Source organism: Choristoneura fumiferana, chromosome Z (assembly GCF_025370935.1).
Source record: "Choristoneura fumiferana chromosome Z, NRCan_CFum_1, whole genome shotgun sequence".
Taxonomy (NCBI): Eukaryota; Metazoa; Arthropoda; class Insecta; order Lepidoptera; family Tortricidae; genus Choristoneura; species Choristoneura fumiferana.
This window is the reverse complement of record NC_133472.1, coordinates 44,392,931-44,415,749: the sequence shown is the minus strand read 5'-3', so window position 1 is coordinate 44,415,749 and position 22,819 is coordinate 44,392,931. Positions and strand designations below refer to the sequence as shown.

At 37.8% G+C, this 22,819-nt stretch overlaps 3 protein-coding genes across 3 annotated transcripts in view; 1 reads left to right on the top strand and 2 right to left on the bottom strand.

Moving 5' to 3' along the window:
- Positions 1-16,249, bottom strand: part of LOC141437899 (dipeptidase 1-like) — a 292,943-nt gene extending 276,694 nt beyond the window's left edge. The window contains exon 1 of the mRNA XM_074101471.1: positions 16,169-16,249. Within this exon, the coding sequence (XP_073957572.1) occupies positions 16,169-16,193 (25 nt within the window). The 5' untranslated portion in view covers positions 16,194-16,249. The remainder of the gene's footprint in view (positions 1-16,168) is intronic.
- Positions 7,862-9,722, top strand: LOC141440238 (uncharacterized). Its single transcript, XM_074104698.1, has 2 exons — positions 7,862-8,129; positions 8,238-9,722. Exons 1-2 carry the CDS (start codon positions 7,920-7,922, stop codon positions 9,576-9,578), a joined length of 1,551 nt encoding a protein of 516 aa, XP_073960799.1. The 5' UTR covers positions 7,862-7,919; the 3' UTR covers positions 9,579-9,722.
- LOC141440228 (uncharacterized) lies at positions 9,860-11,749 on the bottom strand. Its single transcript, XM_074104689.1, has 2 exons — positions 10,369-11,749; positions 9,860-10,281 (listed from the first exon to the last, which is right to left on the bottom strand). The coding sequence occupies exons 1-2, from the start codon at positions 11,290-11,292 to the stop codon at positions 9,883-9,885; spliced, it is 1,323 nt and encodes a 440-aa protein (XP_073960790.1). The 5' UTR covers positions 11,293-11,749; the 3' UTR covers positions 9,860-9,882.
- Positions 16,250-22,819: the final 6,570 nt, after the last annotated feature.

The window sequence follows — 22,819 nt, the reverse complement described above, 5'->3', positions numbered from 1 at the left end:
GAACCCACGACCCTCTGTTTGAGAGGCGATAGGTCAAACCACTAGGCCACCACGGCTCTATCTGTTAATGTTATTACATTTATATTTTTTAGGGTTCCGTATTCAAAGGGCGCCAAGGGGCACTATTACTGAGACTCCTGTGTGTCCGTCCGTCTGTCACAGGGCTCTATCTTTTGAGCCGTAATACAACACTTGAAATTTTCACAGATTATGTATTACTCTGGCCGCTATAACATAATTCTAAAAATAATTAGTACTAACGCAAAGTAACGTCACGGTTTCTTTTGACTATTTGTAGTTTGATTAATTTGTTATTCTATTTAATTTGACATTTTTGTTTTATTTAGTCAGGATTTATCTTTAGTTTATTAGGTAATGTGTATAATATAACATTGTAAATTTTCTATTTAATAAATGAACTTATTTAAGTAACGTCATGCTTATCTATCTACTAGTATCTAATACATTTAAACGAGCACTTCTTCTTTATATATAAATATATTTCTGGGATCTCGAAAACGGCTCCAACGATGTCGATGAAATTTGGTATGTACTTAGGGGTTTTCGGGGCTGAAAAATCGATCTAATTTGATCTTATCTGTGGGAAAACAATTGTTATAGAGTTTTAGCCTGAGCAAAGGTCGGTCGCCAAGGTAATTAAATTTATACCGAGATAGTTACGGCAATTTGTATAATACGCATAAACATATGGATGTTCATGTTATTTGAAATGAGAATTTTACGAAATAACGTTATACGAATTGCCGTAATTACAGTATCTGTTTCTTCACGAGTAGCTACAATGTTTTCAACTCTCCATTGCCCAGTAAACAATACCATTGTTATCATAGCTTGCCAAATTTCGACCTTGCTGTCAGACAATAGGATAAGTATTTGAACGTCGTAAAACCGTATGTTTGTGCTTATCGGCGCCGTATCTCCGTAACACGAGAACGTCTGTTATGTTTTGCATTTCGGTTCAACACATGGCGTGCTGTTTGAAATAGTAAGTGAGGTAGTGTTTACAGACACCACTAGCTAAATAATTACTTTTAGTGTAAAGGGTGATAACACATACACAGACAACACACACACATACACAAACATCATGTCTGTATTCCCAAATGGGGTAGGCAGAGCACACGAAACGTTACCGCTTCGGAGCCACTTTAAGCAATTTTAGGTTTTAAGTTTGACAAAAACGGTACAATAGTGACAGGTTGCTAGCCTGTCGCCTACGGTATACCTTAACCTATATCCTCAGTCGCCTCTTACAACATCCACAGAAGAAATGGAGAGGTGTAATTCTAACCCGAGGGTGACACTCTTTCCCGGCCCGGATAATACCGACATGGAAATACCGACCCTGTTTTTCGTGTACACGCCCATAGTAGCTCACGTCAGTTTCTATGGGCGTGTACACAAAAAACAGGGTCGGTATTTCCATGTTGGTATTATCCGGACTGGAAAGAGTGTCACCCCAAAACCGAGACACACAGACACAAATCCTGAAAATTACTTATGGCCTCTCAAGCAGGGGATCGTGGGTTCAAGCCCCGGCTCGCGCCTGAGTTTTTCGAAATTCATCAGCGAAGTTAGATTTGTTTATGTAATATTGTTTTTTTTTTTAATAAATTAAATGACGTTTGTGATTGGTTAAATAAATGAGCCAATCGCAAGCAAGACTGTAACCTCAAACAGACTTCTCGATACTAACGAACGACATCTAGCGATATTTCTCCTGTCTAGAAACCCTCATTGTACTATTCAAGAATTTGACATTCATAACTCTTGTGCTTGTCGTATGTTATATTGAAAAAGTATATATTTTATTTTTTATTCGACTGGATGGCAAACGAACAAGTGGGTCTCCTGATAGTAAGAGATCACCACCGTCCATAAACAACTGCAACACCAGGATATTGCATATGCGTTGCCAACCTAGAGGCCTAAGATGGGATACCTCAAGTGCCAGTAATTTCACCGGCTATTTTACTCTCCACGCTGAAACACAACAGTGCAAGCACTGCTGCTTCACGGCAGGATTAGCGAGCAAGATGGTGGTAGCAATCCGAGCGGAACTTGCACAAGTTCCTACCACCTGCAACGAATGTCGAATATGACGAATTTTACATTAAAAAGCAATATTAGGCCTGTTTTACACTTGTCGACTAACTTTAAGTGAAGGATATCAGTGATGCTGTCTCTGTTTGTTTTGTCCGAATAAACAAAGACCGCTTTACTTTTATCTGACACTTAAAGTTAGTCGACAAGTGGTGAAGCCCTAATTCCCATAAAACTGTTAATTAAAACTGTAATTGCTTAAACACGGCACGATTCCGCGCGTCACGACGACGTGTCGTGATACGGCCGCTGCAAAACAAGCACAACTGTAATAATTACAACATCGCACACCTTAGTAACACTACTAATTTTTCAACCTTTTTTTACCCCCCGACGCAAAAAGAGGGGAGTTATAAGTTTGAACGCTGTGTCTGTGTGCCTGTATGTCTGTGCGTCTTTCTGTGGCACCGTAGCTCTTAAACGGGTGAACCGTATTGAATGCGGTTTTTTTTTTATTTGAAAGCAAGTTTTCTAGTGATGGTTCTTAGACATGTTTTATCAAAATCGGTTCAGCCGTTTTTGAGATATTTAACTTTGAAGTGACAATATCGGGGCTTTTCAACTTCAACTTTTTGTTGGGTAGGTTAGGTTATTAATTTAAAGAAGAAAAAAGCTCTGTTATTTCATCATCATCATCATCCCAGCCTATATAAGTCCCACTGCTGGGCAGAGGCCTCCTCTCAGAACAAGAGGGCTTGGGCCATAGTTCCCACGCGGGCCCAGTGCGGATGAACTTCACACGCACCATTAAATTGCTTCGCAGGTTTGTGCAGGTTTCCTCACGATGTTTTCCTTCACCGCAAAGCTCGTGGTAAATTTCAAATGTAATTCTGCACATGAATTTCGAAAAACTCAGAGGTGCGAGCCGGGGTTTGAACCCACGACCCTCTGCTTGAGAGGCGATAGGCCAAACCACTAGGCCACCGCGGCTTATGTCTCACGGCTCTGTTATTTAGACTCTAAATTTTAGAGTATAACATGTTTTTTATAATTTAATCATAATTTTTATAATACTAATTTGCAATTACTAGCTCACCGATAAAAAAGGAAATTGGGGAAACGACACTTATTTGACCCAGGGTGACCTTTGTGCTATTAATGTCATGTTGACATCTCATACTTTTTTCAAGCAAATAATACTGAAATCGATTACTAAAAGGTGCCACCCTGGGTCATTATTCAATTTGTTTGACCGTACATGAAAAAAGTAACGAATGCATTAATTACTTAAACTTACAGATAAAAAAAAGCCCGCAAAAATAAAAAAAACCGCCCGTAACAAAAAACGGCAACAAAAAAACACCGCCAAAAAAGACAACTAAAAAGTAAAAAATAATTATGCTCTACCTAGCTGTTGCCTGCTACTTCATCTGCGAAGAATTCGTTTATCCCTATCCCGCGGGGACTGCTGATTTCCCGCAAAATTAGCCTAAATTAATTTAGCATAAGTACCTGGTAATATTTTTTTTATCTAAGCGTCGTCGGTGTCGGGGGACCGCTAAGGCTAACAGAAAACTAAAGTACATATTATGTTGTAGTTTTTAAACATACATACATACATAAAATCACGCCTCTTTCCCAACGGGGTAGGCAGAGACTACATCCTTCCACTTGCTACGATTCTGGCATACAACTCTCGCTTCCTCTACATTCATCAATCTTTTCATGCATGCACGTCGGTTTAGAGCACTCCTGACCCGACCTTTCTTCAGAACGTCCCCGACTTGATCGTGGTATGTTCGTCTAGCCCTTCCTCTCCCAACGTTCCCATTCACGCTCGTATTTTTAAAGTATTAACATTATAGACTTGTTAGCCAAGGAATCATACTAAGTAGATGGGAGCCACCTAAGACCGAGCGCTGCTGTTTAAGGTTCACAAAAGCTGTAAAAATTTATCATGCTTTAGTATATTTTCAAAATTTAACACTCCTTGAACCAATGGAAGTCTACATCCCTCTAAACGTCTCTCTGACATTCTGCGTCCCTGAATTATTGATCCCGGTTAACACATAATGTTTATTATTTATTCATCACGTTCCCGGTGTGGACGCGACGTAGTGTCTCGAATGGATAGCTTCCAATGATACGCGTATACGGGGTTCTCAACATTAAATAGTATCTGAAATTAATGTATTGTATATGTATCTTTTTTGGTGTGGTAGCTGGCTGCAGTACGAGTGGCCCGGCTCGACCGGGTTAGTACCACACTCCCACAGAATACCGGCGTGAAATAGTACTTAGTTTTGCTACTGTTCTTCGTACGGTGAGTGGGAGATCTGGATGCCCAACTCCCCTCCCCCCCTCACCCTTTAGTTCCCTTTTAGGTCGGCAACGCACCCGCAGTTCTAATAATGCTGTGGGTGTCCATGGGCGGCGGTGATCACTTACCATCAGGTGACCCGCATGCTTGTTTGGCAACTATTTGAAATTGAAATTAAAAAAAATACATCTAATACCTTTAAACGAGCAATTCTTGTACTCGTATGTATAGTAATGAAAACAATTTGATAAAAACTCTTCAATTAATTAAATTGCCCAGGCACTATGCATAATGTCTATCCCCTATTGAGTAGAGTAATAAAACATGTTTAATAACTATTATTTTTACGTTAAACTTATGTGTTTTATAGATTCATTACCTCTGAAAATAAAAACCTATCAAAATCTGTAAAGTAAGTTAAGTAATCCGGAACACGGAAATTCATAGAAATTCATAGCTGGAAAAATATGCAAGTTGAAGTGACAATGGGCAGGCCACATCGCTCGAAGAACAGATAACCGTTGGGGGAGAAAAGTCCTCGAGTGGCGACCGCGAACCGGAAGACGAAGCGTTGGCAGGCCTCCCACCAGGTGGACTGACGACATCGTGAGAGTTGCGGGAAACCGGTGGACGCAAATGGCGAGTTGTCGTTCATTGTGGCGTTCTAAGGGGGAGGCCTTTGTTCAGCAGTGGACGTCTTCCGGCTGATGATGATGATGAAGTTATCTATAATGGTAGAATCCAATTCTGGTCTGGTCAATCTGATCAGGGGCTGGTGGTTGTTCTGGTCGCAGTTGAACCTAACACGCTCCCCCTCGCTGCGCTCGTCGCGCCTAAACTTTCCGATTCAATTAATCATACTTTGCCTTACATTGCCCTAAAATCTTTTTTTTTATTCGACTGGATGGCAAACGAGCAAGAAAGTGGGTCTGATGGTAAGAGATCACCACCGCCCATAGACACCTGCAACACCAGGGGATTGCAGATGCGTTGCCAACCTAGAGGCCTAAGATGGATGGATACCTTAAGTGCCAGCAATTTCACCGGTTGTCTTACTCTCCACGCCGAAACACAATAGTGCAAGCACTGCTGCTTCACGGCAATTGTAATCAAATTAAGATTTTTTTTTTTTTTTTTTTGTATTTGTTAGGTATTTCAATTCCAAATTATTACTTTTACGGTCATCCCGTAAAACCTAAATTGAAAATACAAACTGAAATATAGACTCATATCTAAGCTTGTTTGTTTCTTATTTAGCCACTTAAGCAGTGACGCTAGCGACGTCTATACCGTAGCCCTCATCAAGGAACCTTCGGCACTCCATTGGAACCAACCGCTCACCCGGACAAGAGATGTCGTTACTAAGCAATCAAATTAAGATTCGAGATGGGTTCGATTCCCAGTGCTGGTCTTATTTTTCTGGTTTTTCTGTGCATCTATATTTCAGTTTGTATTTTCATTTGTAATCAAATTGCCCAGCGATCAAGTAGCAATATTCATAATGGCCAGACAATGTGATAAATAATAATAAAGTTTAGGAATAATTTATCACTTGACCTGCCATAGCTTTACATTATTCATAATGCCCTCATTAATCACTTGGTCAATAACATAAATTACAATAAGCATTAATCATTCAAGATCGACATGTCAAATTTTCCGCTCCTAAAATGTAGCATTCTGTACACAAAAACAAATCTTAATAAAGAAACATCCCTCCCTCCATTGTACAAATAATCTCATAAACTACGACAAAAACAAGATTACACATACACAAGGCGTTTTATGAGACGCTTCATACATATATTTTGTTCCCTCGTTTACGCTGGTGTTGTCAGATTGTTTTAGGTTTTGTTTTCCTACTAATGTTATAAAAGCGAAAGTTCGTCGCTTTCTCTATCTCCTACATTACAATAAATCTGTAACTTGTCCATGTCTTTATATTGAAAATATCTGAGAAAAATTGTTTGTTAGCGCAATGGAATCCAAAACAATATTTTGTTAGTTTTTTTATGCAGCCTGTAATATCGTCACTTTAAAAAAAAACTCGTAACTCAAAATAGATAATTTTTCCAAGTGAACTTTATGCACATTATGTCAAGGTTCAATTTTGTTGACATGTTGATTTTAGATACGAGATTTTTTCAAAGTAGTGACGATATGTCTTACTACTGGGCAAAGACCTTTTTTTTATTCTACTGCATGGCAAACGAGCGAGTGGGTCTTCTGATGGTAAGAGATTACCACCGCCCATAGACACCTGCAACACCAGGGGATTTCAGATGCGTTGCCAACCTAGAGGCCTAAGATGGGATACCTCAAGTGCCAGTAATTTCACCGGCTGTCTTACTCTCCACGCCGAAACACAGTGCAAGCACTGCTGCTTCACGGCTGGATTAGCGAGCAAGACGGTGCTAGCAATCCGGGCGGACCATGCACAAGGTCCTACCACCTGCAAAATGTTATGTGGTGTGAGGCTGTAATATTATGTGGTAATCCATACTAACACATTGTTTAACACTTGATAACTTATGTTACAACCTGTTAGATATTTTAAACGCTCCGACATTAGTATAAAAATGTTATATAACACCATAGGTATAATAAATTTGTCGTATAACATTTTAAAGGTTTAATATGATAATATATAACATTTGTTACAATTTGTTATACAATGTTATAGAACACACGTTATATAACACTTATAACAGCCAGGGTGGGAGCACCATACAGACACGGGATCTATATTCGTTCGTTCGTTTCGTGGGCGAGCAAAAAAGCGATAGCTAATCGGTTCGCCGGCTGTAGAACTTTGCGCTAAACTTGGTTTGGATAGGTATTGAACTACATGTAAACAAAACAACGTCAATTGGTGTCTTAAATATTGAAATATCAATATAAACAGACACAAATAAAAAGTTTATAACACGAAGTTTTTTTTTGATAATTCTTGTTATATAAACAAAACTAGATATTTTATTAAGCTTATTAAATACAGCGATAAGTGAAAAGTAAAAGGTAACGACCGCAGTAAGAAAATCTGTTGATTCAAACTAACTCAACAGTTTTCTAAAATTATTCCAAAACAATTTTCCACACACAAACATCACGTCGGTATTCCCAAATGGGGTAGGCAGAGCACACGGAACGTTACCGCTACGGAGCCACTTTATGCAAATTTTAGGTTTTAAGTTTGACAAAAACGGTACAATTGACAACATTTCATTTTATAAACACTTCAAAATGAATATATGATTCAAAAGCATATTGCCCCCTGAACACTATACGATATTTATAAAAAAAATATATAGCTTAATAAAATAGTTAAAAAATAAATAAAAACATGGTCTAATTTTACCCATTCTACGAAATAGTTAACGGATAGCCTTTACCTTATGTTACAGAAAAAAAAACTCTGCTGTCACAAATTTGAATTTGACATTGACGTAAATTGTTAACTATCGATGTTAACGACTGTAACATAACGAAGTAAAATAAAATTAAGATTCTATATTATAGGGATTTATTGCCTACTATGGAGAAACCCGCATGGATTGACGAGGTGTATATTCCTCCTAAGTACACCAAGTATTGTTTCGTGCCAAGTTGTAACAATGACTCTTTGAAGAAACCGGACAAACATTTCTTCCATGTACCGTATAAAAATAAAGCGGAGTGGTGTCGAGCAGTAGGGAAAGAAGTAATTCCAAAGAGACCACTAGTCATCTGTGAAGACCACCTTGATGTAAGTTTTCGTATTGACTTGATAAGACATTGTCACTTTTACCTGTTTATTAAATACACTTATTCTTCAGCACAAAGATAATATAGTTATGTATTTTTGAATTTACAGTTGGAGTATGACTTGGAAAATTACGAGTCATGGATAATTTCTAAAGGTAATGCCAAACTGAGGCCTACTGTGCCGGTTTTAAAAAAAATATCGAAACCTACAGAAACTATAACTCAAGATAAACCAGGCTCATCAAGAGTGTCAAAAAATAAACGTGACAGACCTTTTTTTGAAGATGAACCAGAACCATCAAGAGCGACAAAAGAAAAATGTATAGAACCCTTTTTTGAAGCCAAGTCAGTAATGTGCAAACCAAAAACTGCTATAATATCTACACAAATAAGTCCTGATCCGCGAGACTGTGCTATTCAATGTAATATTTTACCCATGAGAACAAAAGCAGCAGACACCCATGAGGCAAGCGTTGCATCTGTGCCTGCCGTTAAGGGTAGTACATCCGAAGTGTCTGAATCAGAAGCAAGTTATGAACAATCCACTATGACTAGTTCTGCGACACACCCTATAATTTTAAATGGTAGATTGTTTATGTTGAATCTTATAGAAAAAAAGCCTTTCCAATATATTGGAATACCCAAGAAGTTATATTGGGTTATAGACTGTTTATGTAATGCACACAAGGATATTACAAAGCTAGATTGTATTATTACATTATATAAAATAAAAAGCAATGACACATTTATAAGAATAGGAGATTTGTTTCAAATCTCACAAACTACTTTGTGGCGTAGGTTTGAAAAAACACTTGCTGTATTGACAGCTTTTTTCAAGCAATTTATTGAATGGCCTAGTGCTAGAGAAATAAAACTTAATTTGCCAGGTGCCTTTACCACTAGTGTAGAGTATGCCAATATTCAAGCCATCATTGATGCCTTTGAAATTGAAATTGAAAAGCCATCAGATCCATCCAACCAATCCTATACATGGTCTCAATATAAAAATTGTAATACAGTTAAATACTTAATTAGTGCAACCCCTGATGGTTTAATTAATTTCATATCAGAGGGGTATGGTGGAAGAATATCAGATGTGTGTTTAGTAGAAGTATGTGGATTTTTGGATGTCATTCCACCTGGCTCATGTATACTATCTGATCGAGGCTTTAAACACTTGGAAACAATCTTGAACAAACAGTCAGTTAAGCTACTACGCCCCCCAAGTGTGTTCAGTGACAAAAAAATGTCTAAAGATGAAGTGATTCAGGCAAAACTCATAGCCAGCTTAAGGGTTCACATTGAGCGAGTTATTAGGAGAGTGAGGGTCTTTAAGTTCCTTAAGCCTCACTCTGTAGTCAATAATAAATGTACAGCCTATTTAGATAATGCCGTGCTAATTGCTTGTGGTGCAATAAATATACAGTCTCCAATAATAAAAAGGGAATAAATAAATGAATTTATTACACATGTTTTGATGTTTTTATTTGCCTAACACTGATAAAACGAGGGTTCATTGGGGTTGTATATAGCTCCTGTAGTAAAGCGAGTGGTTAGTCAAAATTAACCCTTTAAACGCCAAAAAACTATTAATCGGTTGTGTGCCGTCATGCCAAATATAATGAAATAGATTTATGACTGAAGTGAAACTATGTTTTGGATTTGACTTTAACCCTTTGAACGCCAAAAACCACCTAGTAAATTTAAAAATGGAAAAAGAAAACAATATCATTTTACTATTAACAACAAGTAATTTATTTGTTTAATGCACAACAAGCCACAACTTTAGGAAATATTATTTGTTTCCACATGTCTTCTGCTGCCTGAACTATATTGTCTACATATGTTTTATCATAGTCTATGAAATATTTATGTATGACCTGGTTGTGTTCAAAATCCGGGTCGGCAACGCTAAAAAGACCTTTTGTCATCTTTGTAGCATGCATTTGCAACATAATTTGTGCCTTGTGTTTTTCTGCTATCATACCATTTATGATATAATTTTTCATTGTTTTTTTGCTAATTGGACATTTCACTTCAATCACAAATTCATCAGACAGTCCATCAGGAGATGCACCCATTATTGGTGAGATCAATATAAACCCACATTTTTTTATAGGTGTGTTTAATTCTGTTTCCAACTGCTTTATAACCTGGAACAAAACAAAAGGTTAAGGCTTGTTATAAATTATTAAAAATCTTACTTATATTCAATATTCAGACCAATATTTTAAAGATACCTTGTTTTCCAAATATTTGCCTCTTTTTATTGCAGCGGTTTCAGGGACCTTATAGCCTCCTAAAATCATCTTGACTAAAGCACCATCAGAAGTCTTACAGCGTGAAGCTTCATAAATTTTTGAAGCTGTTATACGAGCTCTCCGCAAATTGTGCCAGAGCTTGCTACTTGCTTGCTCCACTGTGTTTTTCTGTATTTCATTGATCTTTTCTGCAGTCATTATTTCTTCACAGAATGTTTTAAATTGCTCAAAGGTAAAATCAGTACCATTTTCTATACTGCATTTTATTGCTAAATTAAAAACAGTCAGATCACCTAGTGTACCTAGTTTTTCTTCAGAGTAGTTCATTATCAATACATCACTGATTTTCCTCTTCTTGCATTCATTAATAAAATCATCTTTGGTGAATAGTGGAACTGGTTCAGCCATCAAATTTTTTCTTTTCGTCAGATCACGGGCCAAAATATACTTGCCTTTTGTAACCATGTCTGAAAGTCTTGGTTTAGCCCAGTAACATTTAACAGAGGTCACAGATGGCTCTTCAGACCTTTTTATTAGCCACATGAAAAAACAAATCGCGTGTTTACATCCTCCTTCGGAAGCAGCACAATCCTCACATTTTATTTCATCCATTTTTTCCTCATTCTCGCAAATGGTCGCCGTGACCGTATACATTTTTGTTCTGACTCTATGTTCGGGGGTAACACGGCATTGAACTTTACATTTTCCATCTTGTCTTTTGACAGCTACGTATCCTATAGCACTTTCAACGTATGCGTCCCTTGTTGAATGCAAAATTTTAGCACCACGAATTTCAGCAGCATTGAATGATTCATTGTTACACATGTACTGCATCAGCATAAAATGATCTACATTTGGTAGATTTGTGCTGTTTGCAGCACTATAGCCGTCGGGAATCCTCATATCGGTACTTAGTCCTTTTTCGGCGCCAAATAGTCAATGTTTGTTTTTATCGTCCGTCGGTATCCGTGTAAATGCAAGGTGTCGTATTTATATAAGTAATGCAGTATCGGTATCCCTTATCACAGCCAAATTCGTCGATAAAATCGTTTCTTTTAACAAATAGTACAATTTAAACAAACAACACACCACAGACCTACTCCAGTGACAGTGGCAAAGTCAGATGTCGGTCAATGTCAGATCACTTTTTTTTCTAATCGTGGTAAGATAAAGGTGATGAGGCTATTCCTACGTAGAATTGGAGTTACGCCCTTTTAGAATAAGTAAATATTGAAAAATTAATAACAAATTAAATACGAAACCTAGAGAAATAAATAAACTATCAGCGTATTTGTCTTTTTAAACCAAATACACAGAACCAATAAAATTTAGGGCTCAAAAATATGAAATGTTGTCAATTGTGACAGGTTGCTAGCCTGTCGCCTACGGTATACCTTAACCTATATCCTCAGTCGCCTCTTACGACATCTACGGAAGAAATGGAGAGGTGTAATTCTAATCCGACACCACACGGGTAATAATTAATAAAAAAAATAACTAAAATAATTTTAAGACGTAGAATATTAGCCAGAGCTTATGGTGTTATTCAAAGTCAAAGTCAAAATATCTTTATTCAATTTAGGCTATAACAAGCACTTATGAATGTCAAAAAAAATCTACCACCGGTTCGGGAAAACCTCTCCTGCCTGAGAAGAAACCGGCAAGAAACTCAACGAGGTATGTATATATTTTTTAAAACAGATTTACAATATTATTAAATGATATGTATACATCACAAGTATTTAACACAACTTTATTTTTAACACAGTAGGTTCGCTATTTAAAGGGATCGCTAATGCGGATCGGAATTATTTCCAAATATCCCTGTCCATGATATAATCATTAACTTTATAATACGCCTTTGATATTAATGTCTTCTTGACAATAGATCTGAATTTTGTATCCGTTTCATTTATAATATTTTTTGGAATTTTGTTATAAAAACGTATGCAATTTCCCAGAAAAGACTTTTTGGTTTTAGCCAGTCTCTAAGATGGAACTTTAAGCTTCCCTGTGTTTCTAGTAGCCTTTGGCTTATCGACGTTAGTGGGAAAATCACATATGTTCTTCCTAACATACATGATTATTTCAAAAACATAAAGCATATTCAGCAACCTTTCTATGACACCGCTCAACTACTCCAGTCTCGTAGGGGTTAATCTCGAATGCGGAAGTAACAAGTTTTACATGCGGCTACCCACCCTTTTGACGCACGAAGCGTGAAGATGCACCCCAGATAGTTCCTGTGAAGAGATCAAATGGGATGCCTAGCCCTTTGTTGCTGTCGGGTAAGTGTTTTAAGGTGGTCATTCACCCGTGGAATGGCCAGGGTACAATTTGTACTGAAGGTATATTAATGATTAATGAAGATAATGTTGGTGACAAAGCTTCGCGGTACCGTGTGGTGATTATTAGGACATTTTTTTAACAAAAGAAAGGAAAAACGAAAATAAATTATTCAGAACAATACAAAACACAAGCCGTGGTGGCCTAGTGGTTTGACCTATCGCCACTCAAGCAGAGGGTCGTGGGTTCGAACCCCGGCTCGCACCTCTGAGTTTTTCGAAATTCATGTGCGGAATTACATTTGAAATTTACCACGAGCTCTGAGGTGAACGAAAACATCGTGAGGAAATCTGCACAAACCTGCGAAGCGATTCAATGGTGCGTGCGAAGTTCCCGCGTGGGAACTATGGCCCAAGCCCTTTTGTTCTGAGAGGAGGCCTGTGCCCAGCAGTGGGACGTATATAGGGTGGGATGATGATGAATACAAAACACACAGTGAAATAAATGGATACTTAGTTCACGTCTAATGATTGAGTTTAGCTCGACATGTTTCGGACTGATTCGTAGTCCTTCTCTAAGAGAACACGGCACGACGGCTGTTGCAAGGCGCGTGCTACATTTGGACAGTAATAATAAAATGTGGGTAGATGTCATCCTGGTGATAAAGCCCGGACCGCCTTTGCAGGATGTAGTTGACAGTCAAAAAAGTATAGTAAGCTAAAATAAAACTTGTATTAAAATCGTTCTTTAACAAAAACGTATTTCTGACTTAACCGTTTGGCGGAAGCCGGTGATAAACAGCTGACTGATGAAAACAGTAATTCACAAGTTAGACGGTTTGGCACGCGCCCCTCTCTTATTTGCCAAGCAGCTATACAAATCTTGATCTTACCAAGTAAATGTGTAGACGGGGTCATTGATCTGGCATTAACAGCAAATTCTGATAATTAATACATCGATAAAACATGTTTACTGTCTTGGATCTGTATTGTACATTGTAACGAAAGTTGGAAAACCCGCGACATTGTCACTTCAAAGTTCAATATCTCAAAAACGGCTGAACCGATTTTGATGAAACGTGCCTAAGAACCATTGATAGAAACTCAGCTTTCAAATAAATGAAGTCGCATTCAAATCGGTTTACCCGTTTAAGAGCTACGGTGCTACAGACAGACACAAGACACACATAACGGTTGACCGTAACACCCCTCTTTTTGCGTCGGCGGTTAAAACACATGAAAATAAGATTTGACTTTAAAGACTTAAAGGAATCTCTTCTAGTTAATCTTTCAACGATTTAAAGGGCATCAGAAACAAGAGACACTACAAAGGGACCGAAAATTTTGCTGCCTTGTCGTTTTTAACAGTTGGAATGTGATGTGTGTGTGTGATGTGATGCTTGGATGTGTTGTGGTCTAACATCTGGTAGCATGGTGTACGGTAGTGTTGCTCTGAAGATGAGCTCTGGTTGAGTTCGAAACGCATCAGTGTAGTGTGGTGGTGGTGACAGATGGTTATGTGTGATTTGTGTGTGCTCTTACAGTGTGGAGGTAAAGGAACTGCATGAACACGCATATTTTGCATAAACTTAGCTATCGATCGCGGGTGAGCAAAGAAATCATTTTAGTTAAATTTTTTTATTTAATATTTATAAACATATGTTCAACGACTGTCTTAATATTTGTAGCAACATTGGTAACGTGTTTATCTGGATCAGAGTTAACTGCTAGTGCAGGATTAAGTAATGTCTAAATGACGTTAAATGTCATTATCTTTAATGATATCTGTCAATTGGTAGCATTCAAGCAGCCCTTTGAATATTGGATGTTATAGAGGACTGTAATTTTAATTTTTTTTTCGTATGACAGGGGGAAGACGAGTCGGCGGGTCGTCTGACGTAAAGCAATTACCGCCGCCCATATAACCTTTTAAAAGTTAAATTACAGATGCTTTTTACCCGACTTCCCGAAGAAGGGTTATGTTTTTCGAGCGTATGTATGTATGTAAGTATGTATGTATGTATGTATGTGGGTATGTATGTCCATTTCTTTGGTCCTCGCTGCAGCCTAAACGGCTGGACGGATTGTAACATATGAGGTATCATTGGATTCGTCATAACTGTCGGAGTGACATAGGCTACTTAATATTTCAATATGGCGTCTGCGAAAAAAAATATGGCGAAGGAATAAAAAAAATATATTTTGTATTGTAACAATATGGGAATCAAATGAAAGCTAAAAATTAGCCCATTCTAAATAAATATGGGTTATAATACTTTTAATTTACTATTTTCACAGAAATATGAAAAAAGTATAAAATAAAAAAAAAACATTAAATTTAAAAAATCAAAAACCCGACTGCCTTAAAAACTAAAAGGAAGAAAATAAGTTAAGTGGTCTAGAACTCTGTCAAGAAGCTCATTTAAGGTTCAACAGTCGGGACCCATTCAAATCGTAACCAGCTCAAAAAATCTTGGTAATGGGTCCCGACTGTTGAACCTTAAATGAGCTTTTTTTTTAATATCTTTCATAAAGTTATTAAAAAAAATACACGAGTAACGCACTATAGGTATAGCGTTTTTTTAAAGAAATAGTGTAAACTATAATCTTGACCGGTTTTATTTTTAAGTTTTTCAAAATAAGTAACAGGCAGTTTGATATACCAGGTGTGGCCTGTAATATGAGCAAATAATTAAAACATAGACAACATTAGTTAAGCGACTTTTAAAAATAATGGAGTCTTTAGTCATACATATTAAAAACTGTTATCAATGTACGCCATCCTAGAACACAACTGACGTCGCCTGTCACGCTACAAACATCAACCATTTTGCATTGCTTCGTCGAATAAACTTTAGTGTAATAATAAGTCGCTGAACTAATGTTGTTCATTTTAACGAGTATGGTTTATGTTTTAATTATTTGCTCATATTACAGGCCACACCCGTTATATGTAGTTATTTAATGGTTTTACATGTACTAGTAATAATTTATTGCAATGTTTTCACTAAAAAGATAATTTCAAAATTGATTATCTTACTTCTAAAATAAAATTTATTAAAATGAGTGTCACTTTTACGCGAAATCCTTAGGACGAGGTAGGTAGCTGTTGAAAAATTACAATCAAAAGAATAAGATTAATATCAAAGTAGCCGAAAAAACACGAAAGAAAAATTTAAATATTTTTGCATTTGCTTTAAAAACTCAACGCGTAAGCAATTCGAAACCTCCGATTATAATTAAGTATTTATGTTTACGTAACTGTACTATTATAGAGGCAATTAACACACAGTAAACCTTTAAAAACACACAGTATATCACCTGAAACGCACACAAAACCAAAAAGAAACAACACCAAACACCAAAAAAACCAAACACTGGCACGCGGCAAAAACGCGCGATGACGAATTAAAAAGTTAAATAAAAAAAAATAACTGTCACTTAGTTGTCAGGTGTTGTTTTTTTGTCATGGTGTGTTTGGAAGTTTGACGTACCTCGGTCAGCGGCGGCGGGCGGCATGAGTCGAGCTTGCTTCAGGATCGCGAGTAAACTGGCTGACAAGTGGCGGTGCTCGGCGGGAGACGGCCGCGTAGGGACGAACCGGCGATGTCGATAAAAGTATCGATGAATGGGAATCAACCTTCATCGAGCTATTTTATAGATAGATTTTTTTAAATGTATGTCAAAATGAGCCAGCAGAACTGATAGAACCCCCATACGACTAGATCTGCGGGTTTATTCGCATTTTCAGAAATATAAAACAGTTGCGCAATGAATCAGGTTACGCTACTAAACTACAACTGCCGGCACAACTACAACTACCACAGTTGCCGGCATTCTTTGCAGGTGCTAGGACCTTGTGCAAGGTCCGCCCGGATTGCTACCACCATCTTGCTCGCTAATCCTGCCGTGAAACAGCAGTGCTTGCACTGTTGTGTTTCGGCGTGGAGAGTAAGACAGCCGGTGAAATTACTGGCACTTGAGGTACGAGTATACCATCTTAGGCCTCTAGGTTGGCAATGCATCTGCAATACCCCTGGTGATCAGGAGACCCACTTGTTTGTTTGCCATCCAGTCTAATAAAAAAAAATCTAACTCGGCACAGGTACTGGCAGAATACCAGCGGTGCGGCTTGCTTGCCACGGCGTAATGCTGAGTCAGCGCCGTATCTTCATTACTTAACATGGCTCCCTGTACTATAGTGTGGTTTCTCTATATCTGTTTTGTAAGTTTTTGTTCTCTGTATGATTTTTTAAAAAATTCCTTTGTTTTACCAAAAACGTTTAGAGCCTTTTTTGTTGTATTAAAGTTTCTTTCTATCTATATAACTGTCCACAACTATCATTAATGTGACTAGGAGTAAAGGAGCATGCAAGATGAAATAAGTTTACTACATGATTGCTAATAAAACATTGTGTCTTAAGTGCGGTAAATAAGGAATTACGAACGAGAGTATATTAGAAGCCCGAAGTCGAAGACTGAGGGCTTTAATGAGTCGATGTTCGTAATTCTAGTACCGCCTGTGCGACATACAATATTTTTCATCACATTTGCGAGTAAAATTGTATATTTGTAAAAGGAAAACGAATATTTTTTCAAAAATTGCCGATACCGCTGACTATAATACGCTCTTGGCAGCGCCAATAATTTTAAGGGAGAGTTTAGCTAGCATCTATTTCCCAGCCCTATCCTCGCGCCTGCGCAGAGCCTCCCAAATGCTACCAACCCGCGTCGCCGAGTTGATTGATTCACCAACTTCGTAGCAGGTTGCTCACGTGTTTTCCCCCAGGCTCCTGAGACACCCCGCCCCCCTCTCGCAGTTACCGTGTTGGGGGAAAGACCTGCGGTCGCTTGGACAGTAGGAGGTCGGGTTATGCTGGCCGGTTTTGTCTGGGCTCAATTTGTTTTAAGAATACAAACTTTGAAAACTATAACGCTCCGTTTAAACGGTCTGCGATTTGCGATTGCGACTAGTCGCGCGTTCATGTTTTTATCTGTATCGCTCAATTATAATATACCAAGGACCATATATATTCCTTGATACCTACATAAAGGCTGTCCAGAATCATAAAAAATAAATAAATGTATTTTAAATAAATGTATTTTCTTTCTTTCTTTTATAAAAACCTCGCCATATTGCGGAAAACCAATAGAACTAATTTCTTGCACTGGTAACACTAAACTCAAATGTCATCTGTCTATTGCTGTCAAATAAAACAAAAAAATAATTAAAATATATATATATAGTTGATTCGCGCTGTCATCGTTCATCCACCATTACCTCTCATATTTCGTTTCCTAGATTTTTTTTACCGTACAACGGCAAAAACTACTAGACACTGGCAAAATTGTCCTCCAATGGACAGAGCCATATTTTTATAAAAATCTAATCTAATCTAATTAAAATATATTATGATATTGTGTGTCCCCGCAAGAGTGAAACGGCCGCTGCCTCAGCATTATGCTGAGTCGTTAGACGCCTGCAGCGCTGATATTCTGTCAGAACCGTCTGATAAAATTGACTTGAAATTTAGCATACTTATGTACCTAAATTTGGTGACAATACAATAATCTGGTAGAGACATCTTGGTGGTCCTGCCAGGATCGTCTCCGCAGGACGGGACTCTTCAACGGTTAATTGTATCGATTTGAATTTATATGCAAAAAAAACTACATTAGGATGACAATGCAAGTAAAGTGGACAAAAAGTACAGTCAGCAAAATATCTTGCATTAAAAATGAAATTTTTAACAGAAACTTATTCCGGTAGCAATTACATCACATTCTGTAATAACATGCCGGCAAATTATCTTTGCCTTCTGCGGAGCATGTTTCACTTAAAAAAGCCTTTTTTCTCACAAAAGGCCGTTCCGGAGGCTTGAATTAGGGGAACGGGAATTTCATATGGGAATGTTTATTTTGTGAGAAACATTTTTTTATTGCCAGCCGTTGTTTTTGTTGCGCTATTTCACTTCGCCAGATTCTAATTACTTGTTCATGACTTTTTCATACTAATGTTGGAATGCAATAATGTTTTGTTATGTCTATAATGGAATGTAGTTTTATGTGTTACAGTGTTTCGCTCGCGTAAAGCATTATACTTGAATTAAATCTAAACAAAACAACGTCAATTGGTGTCTAGAATAGTAAAATGCAACCATTAAAGTTTCTAAACATTTACATTTCTATATTAAAATACACTAGTTTGTTGCTGAGTGGAGTCCATTTTATACTATTCGATGTTATTTTTTTTTTCTCCATCTAATGTATTTTTATGTGTATCGAATATGTGTAAATAAATGTTTCTCTCTCTCTCTCTCTTATTACAATGATAGACAAGTAAAATGTTAAAAATCTTTGTATGTACCAAATTTGGCAGCTGAAGTTTGTTTACATTTAGTTAAATACCTATTCAAACCAAGTATAGATACAGATAAAATATACACACTTTTTTTAATAATATTAAATGAAAGTGGTTCACCAGACAACTCACGTCTTAAATCGAGTTTAGCTCGTCATGTTTCGGGATAATTCGTAGCCATTCATCTAGGAGCAACCCGACTCGGCGGCAGCTGCAACACGCGCACTCACTGCTTTTAAGTCTTGAATTATCTGGTTTAACTTTCATAATAATATGAGTTATAGTAGATAATATGAGAGTGAGTCTCACGGTAGTTTTAAATGTTAATAATATTAGAAGAAAGCACTAGGGCGATTTAAGATAACCTAACCAACTTAAAGTTGGAAAGACCCCAACTACGTCACTTTAAAGTTCAATATCTCAAAAACGGCTGAACCGAATTTGATGAAACATATCTAAGAACCATTGCTAGAAAACCTGCTTTCAATTGAAAAAAACCGCATTCAAATCGGTCCACCCTTTTTAGAGCTACAGTGCCACAGACAGACAGACACAGAGACACACAGATACACAGACACACATAGCGGTCAAACTTATAACACCCCTCTTTTTGCGTCGGGGGTTAAAAAGGAAACGTTGCCAGCATCTTCGGGACCTTGGACCTGGATTAAATCATGTATATAATAACAAATGTAATTTCCTGAAATCGATATGTTGAATAATGATATATTATTCATCATCATCATCATCATCCCAGCCTATTTACGTCCCACTGCTGGGCACAGGCCTCCTCTCAGAACAAGAGGGCTTGGGCCATAGTTCCCACGCGGGCCCAGTGCGGATTGGGAACTTCACACACACCATTGAATTGCTTCGAAGATTTGTGCAGGTTTCCTCACGATGTTTTCCTTCACCGCAAAGCTCGTGGTAAATTTCAAATGTAATTCCGCACATGAATTTCGAAAAACTCAGAGGTGCGGGCCGGGGTTTGAACCCACGACCCTCTGCATGAGAGGCGATCGGTCAAACCACTGCTTTTTTGATATATTATTATGTATACATAAATTGTAGTAATAGAGGTATTTTTATGTTGAATGACATAATGAATATAATAAATTCGAAGCTCGAATGACTATTATCTGAAATACAAATGTATAATGATCATTAGGATGTAAAATTGCATGAGATACATTTTCGAAGTTTCAATAATCGAATTTGCAATTTTATATAAACTTTGGCGCACCCCTTTAAAATTTATACTGAAGTTCTAAAACATCTGTTATTCCAATGTGAAATTATAATTCGAATTTCGATAAAGAAGCTATTAGGAAAGAAATCGGCGAAAGATAATGGATGATTAAAATATCGGAAGGGAAAGTTCTGGAAGCAATTTCTTTTTACATGATATTCTAACAAGGTTATGAAATTCATTAATAAAGTTTCCCCTAAATTACGGGGGGATACTTTTCATACATTTTTATGGTTGGGTTTTAATTAATTTGGTGGAAAAAGGTTTGCCCGTGGGAAGTACAAGTGCCGAGAACTGACTCTAAATTATACATCTTGGCCTGCATACGTCCCACTGCTGGGCACAGGCCTCCTCTCTGTATAAAAGGGCTTGGGCCGTAGTTCCCACGCGGGCGCAATGCGGATTAGTAACTTCTCACACACTATTTAATTAAAACTCTTTCTAGAAAAGTTAAAAACTATTGTAGGTATGGAGTTTCTAAGACCTTGCGTCGTGTTAAGTGACGTCATAGATTTCGTCGGATCTCTCTGTCTAATTCACAATTTAATATAATTATATCATTTATAACTTCATATTTTTAACCCCCGACGCAAAAAGAGGAATGATATAAGTTTGACCGCTATGTGTATGTCTGTGTGTCTGTGTGTGTGTATGTGTATGTGTCTGTCTGTCTGTGGCACCGTAGCTCTTATACGAGTGGACCGATTTGAATGAGGTTTTTTTTTAATTTGATAGCAGGTTTTCTAGCGATGGTTCTTAGACATGTTTTATCAAAATTTAAAGTGACAAAGTCGGGGTTTTCCAACTATTTGTTGTTTAGGTTATTTAAGGAAATTGATTCTTTCAAAACCCAGTTTGTCAAAAAAATTAGATATATTCAAACAAATAAAAATGTCTATACGTATTACTAAAAACTAAAAATATTACTTTAAACATTGCAAATCAAATAATAGGTTGTGAAAATAAATCCCTGTAGGTATATATATATTTCAATTTCGCGATTTGCCATGCATCGTTTAACGAAACGCCTTAATTAAGTAAAATCTTCGCTTTAATATTTTAAAGGGACAATTTGATCATCCAAAATGCTATTAATTAGTATTACATTATTTTATACCAACGATTAATTCGTCAACCGACTTCAAAAAACGGAGGAAGTTCTATATTCCAATGTTTGTATTTTTTTTGCCTGCGTTCCTTTGCGTGCAGAGCCATCTACCGGCGGGTAGCGAATTTATATTACCTTAACACTTATACATGGTCTCTCTAACCATGGAGCTATAAAATTACAAGCTTCGATTCTACTCGCTTAACTAAGCTACTATTGATTTCGAAAATACAAACTGAAACATAGATGTACAGAAAAACCAGAACAAGAGATCAGCGCTGGGAGTCGAACCCAGGTCCTCAGCATTCCGTGCCAAGTGCTATACCGCTACATCACCACTGGACAGGAGTTCAGACACGAATTTCTCCTATGCACCACATATCTCAGCTGGTTTGTTTCGTATTTAGTCACTTAAGCAGCGACACTAGCGACGTCTATGCTGTAGCCCTCATCGAGAAACTTTCAGCACTCCATTGGAACTAACCGCTCACCCAGACAAGAGATGCCGCTATTAAGAGAAGTTTCCCTGCCGGCCTCGCGGCCGCGATAGGTATACCTTTGGGATATTGCTGTCTTTATCGCTCGTGACATAAGCGCTCGCAGCCGTCCCCCCATGCTTTCCGCAACGACGTCCCTTATTTATATCGAGATAGCTGTAGACTTTTCAAGATTCGGGCGGTTGAATTTTGGGTTTCGTTGTCCTCATATTATACGAATGAAATTATTATTAATAACATTAACATTGTACCCCTAGTGTAAGTTTCCGGTTACAAAGTACGTCTCGATCGCGTTCGCTTATAATCTCAATTTGTATGGAAACACAAACATCGCAAACGTTCCGCTAGAAGCGCTGTTAGTGGTTCCATACAAATTGAGATTTTAACGCGAACGCGATCGAGACGTATTTTGTTACCGAAAACTTACACTAAGGGCACAGGTACAATCCTAGGCACGCGACGCGCGCAGTTAACGCTGTTCGTGCTATTTCAAAAGCCGTCGACCCATTCCGTGTAAACCGCGTCAGCCAGCGTAGGCCTTTACTAACGCTTGGCGCGTCGCGGTAAACTACTTAAGTCTTATTTTGTTTATGCGGCGACCCGGGACGTGAAGGTTATATTCACGGTAGTAATTGCCACTTAACGATGTCGTTGAGCCCTCACAGGCATGTAAGGGGGCCGTATGAAGGGGCCCGTGCTAGGGTTCCGCGGAAGTAAACAAGACGCCACGTAAGGGCATGTCGTGGCGGGAAAAACGGCGCAACGGAGGTCTATTCTTGTTATAGAAAAGAGAGTAGAGGTTAGATTAACGTCCGATTTACTGTCATTAAGTACAAATGGAAAATCGACAAATCGAATCTACTTCTTTTCAGCGGAAAAATGGCAATTTTAATTAATAGGTTGGAGAAAAAGTGTTTTCGCATTTAGTAA

Bases quoted from the DNA above. Each gene is read 5' to 3' on its own strand.
- LOC141440238 (XM_074104698.1), top strand. From the start codon at position 7,920: ATGGAGAAACCCGCATGGATTGACGAGGTGTATATTCCTCCTAAGTAC. The intron at 8,130-8,237 runs GTAAGTTTTCGT...TTGAATTTACAG, and splicing joins TCTGTGAAGACCACCTTGAT to TTGGAGTATGACTTGGAAAA.
- LOC141440228 (XM_074104689.1), bottom strand. From the start codon at position 11,292: ATGAGGATTCCCGACGGCTATAGTGCTGCAAACAGCACAAATCTACCA. The intron at 10,282-10,368 runs GTATCTTTAAAA...GTTTTGTTCCAG, and splicing joins GCAAATATTTGGAAAACAAG to GTTATAAAGCAGTTGGAAAC.